The sequence below is a fragment of the Acanthochromis polyacanthus genome, chromosome 11 (assembly GCF_021347895.1).
Source record: "Acanthochromis polyacanthus isolate Apoly-LR-REF ecotype Palm Island chromosome 11, KAUST_Apoly_ChrSc, whole genome shotgun sequence".
Lineage (NCBI taxonomy): Eukaryota > Metazoa > Chordata > Actinopteri > Pomacentridae > Acanthochromis > Acanthochromis polyacanthus.
Window position 1 is genome coordinate 19,513,550 of NC_067123.1, and position 13,065 is coordinate 19,526,614.

General features: G+C 38.5%; 1 protein-coding gene and 1 long non-coding RNA gene across 2 annotated transcripts; both read left to right on the top strand.

The window, feature by feature from the left end:
- The first annotated feature begins 4,086 nt into the window (after positions 1-4,086).
- Positions 4,087-4,370, top strand: LOC127536038 (uncharacterized). The gene is made up of 2 exons (XR_007945024.1): positions 4,087-4,127; positions 4,220-4,370. It is a non-coding gene; the product is annotated as an uncharacterized LOC127536038 (long non-coding RNA).
- A 1,619-nt stretch (positions 4,371-5,989) lies between these two features.
- On the top strand, positions 5,990-9,399 carry LOC127536029 (CMP-N-acetylneuraminate-beta-galactosamide-alpha-2,3-sialyltransferase 1-like). Its single transcript, XM_051955232.1, has 6 exons — positions 5,990-6,226; positions 7,094-7,290; positions 7,380-7,559; positions 8,115-8,160; positions 8,256-8,375; positions 8,698-9,399. Exons 1-6 carry the CDS (start codon positions 5,990-5,992, stop codon positions 8,863-8,865), a joined length of 948 nt encoding a protein of 315 aa, XP_051811192.1. The 3' UTR covers positions 8,866-9,399.
- The last annotated feature ends 3,666 nt before the right edge of the window (positions 9,400-13,065 follow it).

Sequence of the window (13,065 nt, forward strand, 5' to 3'; positions counted from 1 at the left end):
TGTCATTTTCTTTCTTTTTCCCAGCTGGAACCAGCAGCCAGACCACTGAAAATACAGTAATGGACAAAGCTCAGACAGCCTTACACATACTTGTAAGCCTTAAACATGTGATGTGGTCATTGATCAAGCTGTAATACATTAATGACATTAATTAAAATGTATTGTTTTTTCTACCGACAACAGCAAAACCGAAAGACGTCTCAACTAGATCGTCGGCAATAAGTTCCTCATCAGAGGACGAAAGGAAGAAGAAGAAGAAGCCCAAGAAAAAGAAGAAGAAGAAGCAGAAAGCAAAAAAGAAAAGGTCTAAAAAGTAGATTATCTATGTGAATGAACAAATATTGTTTATAGTTCTAATTTTTAGTGGAGTTTGTGTGGCATTTTTGTTTTGGGGAATTGGGCACAATTATGTTTTTGTGAAATTTAGCGGTACTTTTGTATATAGTAGTTGAATATTATTTATATAGTGGTTTAGCTTATGTAGTACTTTCCTATAGTTAGTTTAAATAAATAGAATTTTTTTTCTTATAAGTAAGAGTTATCAATAATGCATAATGTTTTTATTATTTTGCTCTGGTTTGTGAATTGGTTATTTTCAAAATAAATTTATTTAATAATGGAAACAATGTTACAGACCCCTTTGTACTTACAGACAGGCCATGGGTACTTAAGAGTGTAAGTACTCGGTACCTGCATAGGTAGGGAAGGTAGTTACAGGCAAAGTACTCAATAGTTGCACAGTAAGTGAAGCCAACAAGTGTTCACTTTATAATACGGCCCGGTTCCCAGTTGTTGACCAGTAGTTCAATCAATCAGAGTTTATTTCTATAGCACTTTTCATACAAAAGTAGCACAAAGTGCTTAACAAGTTAAAAACAAACAATAAAAAGACAATGGCCCACATCCCTCCCAAACCCTGCCCCACAACATACTTCCTAAGAACACACACACACACACACACACACTTTAGTAAAAGAAATAATAGTGTCTGTTGGCTGAGAGCAGAAGCACCTGAAAGAGGAAACACCATCAATGAGAGCCGCCCGCACCCGGGGCAGCAGCAGGCCCCGTCAGGCCCAACAGGCCAGCTAGCTCCAGGGCCATTAGGCCCAGGCCCTGGCAAAGCCCCAGATGCAGACGGCTCCCCACCGAGGACACACTGGAATCTAAAATAGATGTGTTAAAAATAACATGTAAAACTAAAAATTGAAGAATAAAATAGCTACTAAAAGATAAAGAATAGTAAAATAGTAAAATAAATGATAAAATAGATAGTAAAATAAATACTAAAATAGTGAAATAATAAAATAGTATACAAAATAATAAAATAAATGTATAAATAAAAGCAAAACCAGGGAATAAACAGTATAAATCAAGGCATTCAGATAAAATAAAAGCATTATGTAAAAGCCAGTTTAAAAAGGTGAGTCTTGAGCCTGCGTTTAAAAGTCTCTACGTTCTCTACAGCCCTCAGGTCCTCTGGCAGGCTGTTCCACAGGCGAGGGCCATAATGTTGAAAAGCTGCCTCGCCATGAGTTACTGTATTCACCTTGGGAATTGTTAAAAGGCCAGTGCCAGAGGACCTGAGGGTCCGTGAGGGTTCATAAGGTAAAAGTAGATGAGACAAATATGAAGGCCCAAGACCATTAATACATTTAAAAACTGTTAGAATACTTTTAAAATCTACCCTGAAGCACACAGGGAGCCAATGCAGTGATTTTAAAACTGGTGTAATGTGGTCCCGCTTTCTGGTCTTCATCAGGACTCGTGCAGCTGAGTTCTGCAATAATTGGAGGTGAGAGATAGTTTTTTTGGGAAGACCAGAAAGCAGGGCATTACAGTAGTCCATTCTACTAGAAATAAAAGCATGCATTAATATCTCTGTGTTTGCTAGAGAGAGAAATGGGCGGACTCTGGCTATATTCTTTAAATGGTAAAAACCTGTTTTAGTTGCTTCTTTAATGTGAGGTATAAAATTAAGCTCAGAGTCAAAAATGACGCCCAGATTTTTTACAGAAACAGCAGGTTTAAAAGATAGCGAAGACAGTTTTAATAAAAGTTTCTCTCTCTTGGCTTCAGGGCCGATAACTAAAACCTCAGTCTTGTCCTGGTTGAGCTGCAAGAAATTCTCTGCCATCCAAGATTTGATGTCTAAAATACAGTTAAAAAGGGCATCGACTGGCCCTGTGTCATCAGGAGACATGGCAATGTAAAGTTGAGTGTCATCAGCGTAACTGTGAAAACTGATTCTGTGTCTCCTGATGACATCTCCAAGTGGGAGCATGTATAAGTTAAAAAGAATGGGACCTAAATTTGAGCCTTGAGGCACGCCATATTTCATTTTGTGGACATCTGATGAGCATGTATCCAAACTTACCAGAAAACTTCTGTCAGAGATAGGAGTAAAACCATTTTAAAACAGTCCCAGAGAGGCCGACCAGGTGTTTAAGTCTAGATAAAAGAGTTGGGTGATCTACTGTGTCAAAGGCTGCACTTAAGTCCAGTAGCACCAGAACAGAAAGTTTATGGGAGTCTAAATTACTCCTGAGGTCGTTAACAATTTTTAACAAAGCCGTCTCTGTGCTGTGGTTCGTCCTAAAACCTGACTGAAATTTTTCTAAAATATTGTGTCTTTCTAAAAAAGCATTCAGCTGAGTAAAAACAATTTTCTCTAAATCTTTGCTTAAAAATGGTAAGTTGGATACTGGTCTGTCATTATTAAAAATAGCAGGATCCAGATTAGTCTTCTTCAGAAGGGGTCTCACCACTGCTGTTTTAAAAGCAGCAGGGAAGACCCCTGTCTGAAGGGAGCAATTCATGATGTTTAAAAGCTCGTCTTCAAGATGCCCACAAAATGTCTTAAAAAATGAAGTGGGGATGGGATCTAAAAGACAGGTTGTTGGGTTCATTTGGGATAAAATTCCACCAAATGTGCTTGCATCAACCAGGTCAAAACTGTCCAGTGTTTCCTCAGTTAAAGACAGAGTCGCAGAAGCAGTAAAAGTAGAGGCAGTTTTCAGATTTGATAAAATGCTAGATCTAATCGACTCTGTCTTCCTTCCGAAGTGGACTGCAAATTCCTCACAGAGTGTGTTACTTATGATGCCCTTATAATTATTGGAAGTGGGGTTGAGTAGTTTGTCGATGGTTGAGAAAAGAAATTTTGTATTGTTTTTGTGACTGGCAATCAGTTTTGAGAAGTAGTTGTTTCGGGCTTGCTTAAGTGCACTGTTGTATGTTTTTACTAGATCACGAAATATTTGATAATTTACTGTCAATTTGTTTTTCCTCCATTTTCTCTCCACTGCTCTGCATTTCCTCTTCAGTGTTTTTGTTTCCTCAGTCCTCCATGGTGGTATGTTTTTAATATGTATCTGTTTTGTTACAAATGGAGCAGCTGAGTCGAGGCTTGACTTGAGTTTACAGTTAAAATAGTCAACAATAAAATCGCAGGGAGCTGGTAGAAAAGCAGGAGGATAGTTCTCTAAAATGCCTAAAAAATCTGCAGCCACTTCAGAAGTCAAATAGCGCTTCCTCACAGTTCTCACAGGGGCCTCCTGTTGGATAAAACCAGTGACTCCAAAAAACACACAGAAATGGTCGGACACAGCCAAGTCAACAACAGAGGACATACCGATGGACAGAGGACCGTGACTAATGACCAGGTCCAGAGTGTGTCCCCTGTTGTGAGTTAAAAGCAGCACATTGTTTTGGTGGTCTGTATATTGTGATGCATAAAATTGAGGGATTGTTAAAAGTAAAGGCATGGTATTCGAAAGTGGTGTACTGATCAAATAAAATTTCTTTAATTGAGAATAAACCAGAAATGATTGATGCAGTGCCACCACCTCTCCTACCATGCCTTAATGAAAACACGGAGTTAAAATTTGGTGGGGAGGCCTCTGCGAGAACTGCTGATGCATCTGCCCCCAGCCAAGTTTCAGTTAAAAACAAGAAGTCAACATGGTTATCTACAATCAACTCATTAATAATAAAAGTTTTACTGGAAAGAGAGCGTGAATTTAAAAGTTGCAGGTAAAGTACTCAGTAGTTAGACAGTAAGTGAAGCCAACAAGTGTTCACTTCATAATACGGCCCGGTTCCCAGTTGTTGACCAGTAGTTGCAGGTAAAGTACTCAGTAGTTAGACAGTAAGTGAAGCCAACAAGTGTTCACTTTATAATACAGCCCGGTTCCCAGTTGTTGACCAGTAGTTACAGGTAAAGTGCTGGGTTGTTGCAGTGGAAGTACTGGATAGTTAGACAGTAAGGAAAGACAAGGGTGATCTTAAGGGCTGGGTAACTTTAAAAGGTGAATTGGTGTCTCTGAAAAATAAAGATATTAAATAAATAAAGATGTTTTGTACGTCTGCATGTCTTGTCATTATTATGTGAAACACATACTCATCAATACCTTACAGTATTTCAGTTTATCATTGGTCTACACACTCTGTAGGGGTCCATGGTGATTCTTAAGAGGAAGTCGCACGTCAAGGTTTGTACAGTAAAGGCATATGTTCAGGAAAATGACACTGTTTTGATAAGTACATGGTAAAACACGGGAAACTACAGTGTAAGACTCCAGGACTTACACTGTAAGACACCAGCGTTAGTACCCCATAAGAGTCCGCACAATGTCATGCTACATTTATGAGAGTTACACCCACAATTAAGGAAACTACGCATTAAAACACGTCAAACTACAGTATAAGACACCAGCGTTAGTACCCCATAAGAGTCCGCAAAATGTCATGCTACATTTATGAGAGTTACCTCCACAGTTGAGGAAACTACACATTAAGACACGTCAAACTACACTGTAAGACAACAGCACTTACACTGTCAGACACAAGTGTAAGTACTCCTCAGGTTGCGCGAAATGACATGTACATGTCTGACAGTTACCTTCAAAATTGAGGAAACTACACTGTAAGAGACGGGAAACGACTCTGTAAAACACGGGCCGTGTTATAAAGTGCTACCGATATTTCAATCTGATTCTCTATTTTGGGTGTGTCACACCACATCTCCTTTATGACTGGTTGAATTGCAGTGACAATGCAAAAGCAAAGGTAGGTTGTTAAACCGGTTTACTTTTGATTCTCATCTAAATTTTCATGCTTTTACCTTAAATTCTCTCGACTTCAGTGAGTTCAAGAAGAAACTTGTCTCTTTACAGATTGAATCTTCTAACAAGAAATCAATTAATTTTACGGTTGGTAAGAAATTCAGTTTCATACAAAGGGGATTTTGTGAGTGTGATGAGCTAAAAAATCATCTGTGTATCATTTGTATAATGTCAGATAAGGTTGAGGTTAAAAACTCAACACTACATGTGTCGAAAAAAAGTTCTTCCTCATCACCAGTGTTTGTTGTTAAGCACATATGCAAGAACCACACCTCTCCTCCCCTTTGCCACTGATGTGTCATCATCACAGAAAACCTTCAAATAAGAAGTTGCAGCCAGTTGTCTGGAAGTCAAACTGTCAGACAGTTATCATCCTCTGATACTGATAGAAAACATTTGCACATTCATGATTTTTTTTTTTCCAGAACTTGATTGATTCTCATTTAAGGTAAGATCAATTAAATAAACATTTCCACATTTAAAGTGATGTTTCTTGTTTAAAAAGTACGATTATTACTTTATTTGATTTCAATTTGAAAAATGTATGATCAGTTTATTTGTGACTGAGTAGGAATATGTCCCACAGGAATCAAGTGAACACTGTAGCCAATAATAAAAATATTAATAACAATAATAATCATCATCAATTATCTCTAATTATTATTGTTGTTGTTTTTATTCTTCATTAAGTTAATATTATGAATCCACGACTCAGCTCTCTCACTCCTTTTGCTGAGTATGGCTATGAATAAATGGTGACAGTGTTTATTTATTCATAACTGTAGACTTACTTGTGCATTTCACCACACACTTTGTCCACAGACTGGACCTGTTTTCCAGTCACAAGTGTCAACAAATCCAAGATGAAGTCCAAATTTAAGGTGTTTATTTTACTGCTGTTTCTCACCGGGGTTAGTCTGTTCATAAGAACCCACTTCAACTTAACTGTCTGGTTCCACTCTCTACAACAAAGCCCATGTGCTTGTGAGAAGTGTTTATCAGAAGATAAGCTGTTGCTCATGCAAAGTTTCACCAGTTCTGTGGACCCATTTTTGTCTGTGAACTACAACCTGTCAGAGGATGCCTTCAACTGGTGGAAGGTAAGTCACTCACCTGCCAATAAAAATCATCCTGCAGTTATCAGATGAGAATCTGAAACCTGTTTTCCACCAAGGCAGGTTGTTTTATACCCAGCCAGTGTATAATTTTAAAGCAGTCCTTCGACAGCCAAACAGCTGGTTCTCTGTCAGGATATATATATATATATCCCTTTTCCTTTCCTCCCAAAATCTACACTGGAACTTGGTAGACTGACTGCAAGAATCTGAGCTTGTCACTGCTTTCTTCCTTATGAGCCAAACTGTCCCTACCTGCTGTGTTAAGTGAAAATGTAAAACACTGCACTTGTTCTATTTTTTTTATTCATATATACATATATGACAATGCATGATTATTTGTCGTGGCAAAGACACGTGGGTTTCAATGATCCCATTACAGAAAATTCAGAAACTCAGGATTGCCATTTGCAGCAGTGTTTATAAATGTTGGCTGAATTCTAATTAAAGATCAAGAAAATCTTTTTGTCTTGGGAAAGACAAACCTTCTCTTTGTACTGTGGTCCTCAGCGAAAGTTCAATGAAGACACCAGTCTTTGAACAGATATGCAATGCCATAATGATGTGACTCCATAAAGACTCTGATTTGACTCATTCTCATACATATGGATGAGGAGGGACATGGTCCACCTCCGAGTAGGCGAGAAGGTGTATTTTCCGCACAGAGCGTCTAACCTGTGGAAAAGCAGCAGGCTCCTAGACTGTTCGCAAGTTAAACCAGCTTCAGAACTCGCAACTGATTCTCATTGGTAAAAGAGAAGTAGAAATACAAATGTTCTTGTATGCCTGTTTGCTCACAAAATGCAAATGATAACTGGTTTAACAACAGAGTATGTCTGGTATTTCTGTCAGCGCTTACAGAATGAAAGGCGCAGCTTCAGCACCTATAAAACAACAGTAGAGAGGCTGTTTCAGATGTTCCCACCAACTCCAGATCTAACAGAACCCAGCCCTGACTGCTGCAGGACTTGTGCTGTGGTGGGAAATTCTGTTAATTTAAAGCGATCACACTACGGACCTCTGATAGATTTCCATGATGTCGTCATAAGGTAAATATTAAGCTCAGAGAACTCTTCTTTAGTCATCAACTATTTTTTTAAAAAGTGACATAAGAAGTATTCTGGTGTGTACTTCTTAGAATGAACTTTGGTCGTATCAACGGCTATGAGGAAGATGTTGGGACCAGAACAACTCATCGTGTCATGTATCCAGAGAGTGCCGTGGATTTAGACAACACCACTCATCTTGTGCTGTTTCCATTCAAGATACAGGATCTTGAGTGGCTCATCATGGCCTTCACAACAGGATTTACTGGAAAGTGAGTCATATTCTTATTCACTACATGCATATGATTTTTCCCCATTTCTATGAAGATGTGTTCAGTGTAATCTAACAAACAGGCATTAATGAATGAAAGCAAATCATCAAGACCCCACTCCACTTTTCTGAAGTTGACGGCCGACATTTAGTTTCATATTCCTCAAGGCTTACTACTACATGTGAAAACATAACCATTTCATTGTAAATATGATTTCTATTGTTCATACAAAGGCTTCTACACCAAAAGCTGCAACTGCATTATCATATGAGATCATGGAAGATTTGGATAGACAAGGTTATTCAGGGAAAAATAAATAAAATGAAACAGAAAAACAGACAACACAACACAACCTTAAACATAAAGATACTGAAATCACCAAGAAAATTGCCAAGGGTTCATAGAGTTAATGAATGAAGTGAAATCTCGTAACCTACTTCAAATGTCTCCTGAGGTGTGTTTTCATATTGTGAGTTTTTAGCTTTCTTTTGGATTGCTCACAACATTAGTCTATCAAGTAGTTCATTTGATTTTGTCATTTCATGCTGTTTCTAGATCATATGCGGCAGTAAAATCCAAGGTTCAAGCTAACAAGGATTTGGTGAGTATTATGTTCACTGCATTCAGCAGTGAGCTGTCTGCAAAAGTAATGATAGATAAAAAATAAGTTGAAACATTAATTCAGATTCCTAACAGGTAATGGTGGTCAATCCAGCCTTCATGAGGTATGTTCATGACATCTGGCTGGATAAAAAGGGCGAGTATCCATCCACTGGCTTTATGGCTTTGGTTCTTGCGCTGCACATCTGTGATCAGGTAAGTTCATTTCTAATTTCTCTTCATTGTGAAGTCTACAAAGTTGTCAGTTTCTGTATAAGTGCTCAAAAATAAGCAACAAGATATGTTTGTGATCGTCTTCCTGATGTGACCGACATGAGGCTTATCTGACTGCCTATTCTTATTCAAGATGATAGGCTGCTTGATAGGCAGTTTCATATGAATGCTATGACTCATCCACGTCACTGCTGTATGTGTAGTTTGATTACAGAAGTGAAATGTTAAATATTCATAAAATAGGTGTGTCCTACATAATGCAGCAGATTTGTTAGTTATTGTATGTTCATTTTTGTGTTCCAAGGTCCGTGTGTTTGGTTTTGGTGCAGACAGTGATGGAAACTGGAGCCATTACTGGGAGAAGCTTAAAAATAAAAAGTTACGAACTGGACAGCATCCTGGACAGCATGAGTATCACATTATCCAGCAGTTGGCTGAGGAACAAAAAATCCATTTTTTTACAGGGCACTGATCTTTTATCATTTAAAGTTAAAGATACAACTGATTCTATTGAGACTATAGGAACTGATTCGGTGAAATGAACGAATATTACTGTCAATCCTGTACAAAGAAAGGCACATGTGCTAAGCTGCTGCGCTAAAATTTTTCCATGTGCTTTTATTGTTTGTGTTGTTCCTCTCTATTACAGAGAAAAAAAATACAAATATTTTCTTTTTATTATCTTCTTTAATGATTGTCCAAGTTGTTTTCTCCTGACAAGATCTTTGCTTGTGTTGTATCTACTCTCAGATGTACGTTGCTTTGGAAATCAGCGTCTGTAAATGAAATTATAGAATCAATGTGTAAGTGAAAATTTTTTTAAAACGGGAGGAGGTCGGGGTCATGGTAGTGGTGAACTGAATTATAACAAAAGGTGACTTGTATGATAACTAAAAACAAAGGCACTGTATTTAACTTGTGTGATATGACCTCTGTGGAAATGTTCTGTCTGCACAAATAAATGAAAACAAAAATGGAATTAAGCTCAATTGCAAGATTGTCTAAACATAGCTCTTTCTTCTGAAAACAGTGCTCTGGAAGTACATTAAAATGTTATGTCAATAAAATAGATTTATTTTTTCCTGAAACACACTAAGAACAGCAAATGTTCAGTTCCACATTTCTCCATTACCGTCTGCAGTCTTTGTCAAAAGGTCAGATTGCTCAGGAAAAGTCAAGATTTTACTAACAAAGATGTGTTCAGTGAAAGTTCATGCAGGTTTCATGCTGTAAAGTTCTTAACTGATCAACCATTAACTGACTTGAATAACCAGAAACCAGCCAGTGGAGAGAAAAGGGACAAGTGACTCAAATGGAATGTTAAAAAACAAACAACAAAAAAAAAAACTTGTTTCCTTATGCACATCATAGAGGGGCAGATTTATGTATTTTCCATGTTGTGACAATCCTGTAATCTAATCTTTGACTTTCTCTGTAGTGCATAACAGCCTAAAATTAGACCTCTGACAATATCATCATGTATGGTGATACACAGAGGGTGCTCTTTCACTTTTTGTAATAACTGGAAGATCAGATATTGAATGTGTGCAGTAGAGTCACACTACACCTCAGGCAACCTTGACCCTAATCCATGACTTGAACTTCTTTGAGTTTTGAACATCATATAAATGCACCTCAGGCTAAAAATAATATTTAAAAAAATCTGAGCAGTATCAACTTGCCTGAATTGTTAGCAGGTGCTGTTGTAAATTCCACATGGACATGACATTAAAAATTACATCATTTTGATCAGTCAAAAACTGACATAAGTCATATGATAAATATTCTACATGAATACATGAACTTGAGCATGTTGTGAATAATCATTCTCACATTCAAAGAGCTTCACAGTAAGTACCGGACAAAGTAGAATCCACATGATTGCCAGGATCCAAGGTTTTCCAGCAGAACATTGCATTGTGATGAGATGATCAATGTTATGTACTTCATTTGTCAGTGGTTGTGATGTTGTAGCTCATCGATGTGAATTTTATCATCTGCTGGTGCTATAGCTAAGCTTTGTTTTGGTAATGCTACAAAAATAGCTTGTTATGGTTGGGGATGTGCTGATAGTTTTGGCAAAAACAGCAATTTGATTAAAAGAGAGCTTCACATTTCATAACTGTACTTTTGATCTCATGACAATAAAGCAAAAGAAACAAACATGATATTTTATTCTTGTGGACTCACGTACATCATAGGCTGAGATTCAACTTGCATTTTCATCATGCAGTCTGCACAGAGCAAATTTTATGTTGCGGCCAAAGATTATTAGATTCCTGTTGTACAGTGTAGCACGCTGTGAACTTGTAAAACTGTTAAAATCGCACAGTGTGTAGAGGCCTTTATGCATGATATTCCATCAAGGTTTTTGCTTGGTGTCAGTAATACATTAACCACCGTGACACCAAACCTAACTGTCCAGCTTGACTCATAGTACTATAATCAGTGGCAAGTAAAGCCCAGTGTCCTGCTATGACCGGTATGGCCCCATCATGTTCATCAGACTTGGGTTTCATGACCAGACAGGAGACACTGAAACAGCTTCAGTTCACAAGAGAACTGTGGCAGAAACACCATACTGACCAAGCACCTTGAAAAACTGAGTGCATGTGTACAGAAAGCAGCTTGTGGTGTTTAAAAAGAAAGCATAGTCACACTCGGTATTGATTTGAAAAGTTTTCCAAGTCATATTCCGACAATCAGAATTTTGTAGGTTGATTTCCCGGTATGGGCTGCAAAATATAATATATAAACATATCTTGACTTGGGGCTGCACAGTGTGGGAGTGGTTAGCATTTTCGCCTTGCAGAAAGAAGATCCCCGGTTCAAATCCCGGCCTGGGACTGGGATATTTCTGCATGGAGTTTGCATGTTCTCCCTGTGCACGCATGGGTTTTCTCCGGGTACTCCGGCTTCCTCCCACAGTCCAAAAATATGCTGAGGTTAATTGAGTACTCTAAATTGCCCGTAGGTGTGAATGTGTGTGTGATTGTCTGTCTGTATATATGTAGCCCTGTGACAGACTGGCGACCTGTCCTGGGTGTCCCCTGCCTTCACCCCGAGTCAGCTGGGATAGGCTCCAGCACCCCCCACGACCCTAGTGAGGATAAAGCGGTGTATAGAGGATGGATGGATGGATGGATGGATGGACAACGTCCCAACTTCATTGGAATTGGGTTTGTACAAGCAGGTCAACCAGTCCTGTCTCAGATGTGAACACCTCGGCTGCCCTTAGGCCTTCTATCTGCACCTGCTCAGAGTTGATTATGTGTGACATTAGATTCCAGTGGAAAGATTAATTGCACACCAAATGTAATCAAACTGAGGGATCTCTCGCAATCTCCAAACACTGAATATCATAAACTATAAAAAGTAATGATGCAGCCAATTGTGATGCACCTTGCAAAGAAAAATGACCAGCCTTCACGGCTTGTTTTTAAATTAGCATCCTGCTAGATCAGGAGACAGAGTGGAAAAGGAAAGATCAAAACATCCAAATCTCTGCCCTTAGAGTGTCTAATATGACAGTACTCTGCTAGAGACAGCAGTCAAACCTTAACAGAACTATGAATGGAGTTTCATCTACTGATTTAGTGTAAGTTTAAACCCAATAGTTACAGGTGTTTGTTAATTGCTTTGACATGGAAGTAGCTAAAAGCCTACACTGCAGAAATAGCAGAATTTAGGCAAGCAGAGGCTGCAAATACTGAAGTACGATTGGAAGAAAATCCAGATAATTCATGATTACAATAATAATCCACCATGCAGGCAGAAAATGATTAACATGATCATATTCTCCTCTTCCTGTTGATTAGTTTTGGTGTTGTATAATGGGCCAGAAAAGTGTTTTTGCAGAACATGATGTGGTCACAATGAATTCTAAATGTTGACACTTTTTTGATATTAAAATGCTTTCACTTTGTCATTTTATCCTGGTAGACAACGTGTGTCTAATTAACGTATGAATTCTGCAGGTACAGCCAAAACATGCATGAAGTCACAAGTGACTTTTGGCCGCTTGATTCTATTAGTTCTGTTATAATACTGGTATAGGACACAGCAGACAGACATTTGGAGTAAACATAAATGTACAAAAATCACCAGAAAAAAAAACTACATCTGGAAGTATTAAGTTAAAACTTGTGGAACTGAGAAGCAGTTGCTGCAAGTGAAGCTAACGGAGACCCCAGTGGGACTGATGGGGAAAACTGGTACACCTCACCCTTAGTCTCAACAAAGAAAGAAACAACTGACCTGGGTAGTAGGTTGAACCGAGTTACAAAAATTATAAAGGAGAATACTAATTACCAGGAATATTACTCGATGTCAAAACAGCAGAACAGGACACTGGATTTAAACACTCACAAGGACATACACCTACAGACCGACAAACTAAACTGTGGCTGGACTCGGAGTGAGCATGGAACTTAGCTGACTACAGGCACGAGGGGAAGCAGAGAAGGACGATGCAGATAGAGGTGGTGTGTGGAGTGGTGAATGACAGAGGTGAGGCAGGCACTGAAGCCAGTGGTGATTTTCGGTGGTGACCCGAGAGGGTCTAGACTGACAGTGGAGAACAGAGAATCCAGGTGAAGCATTTACGAGCAAATGGATCATTCAAAAGTAGAGCACAAAAAACAGCAGTTAGCTGAGGTACATACAAAAGACA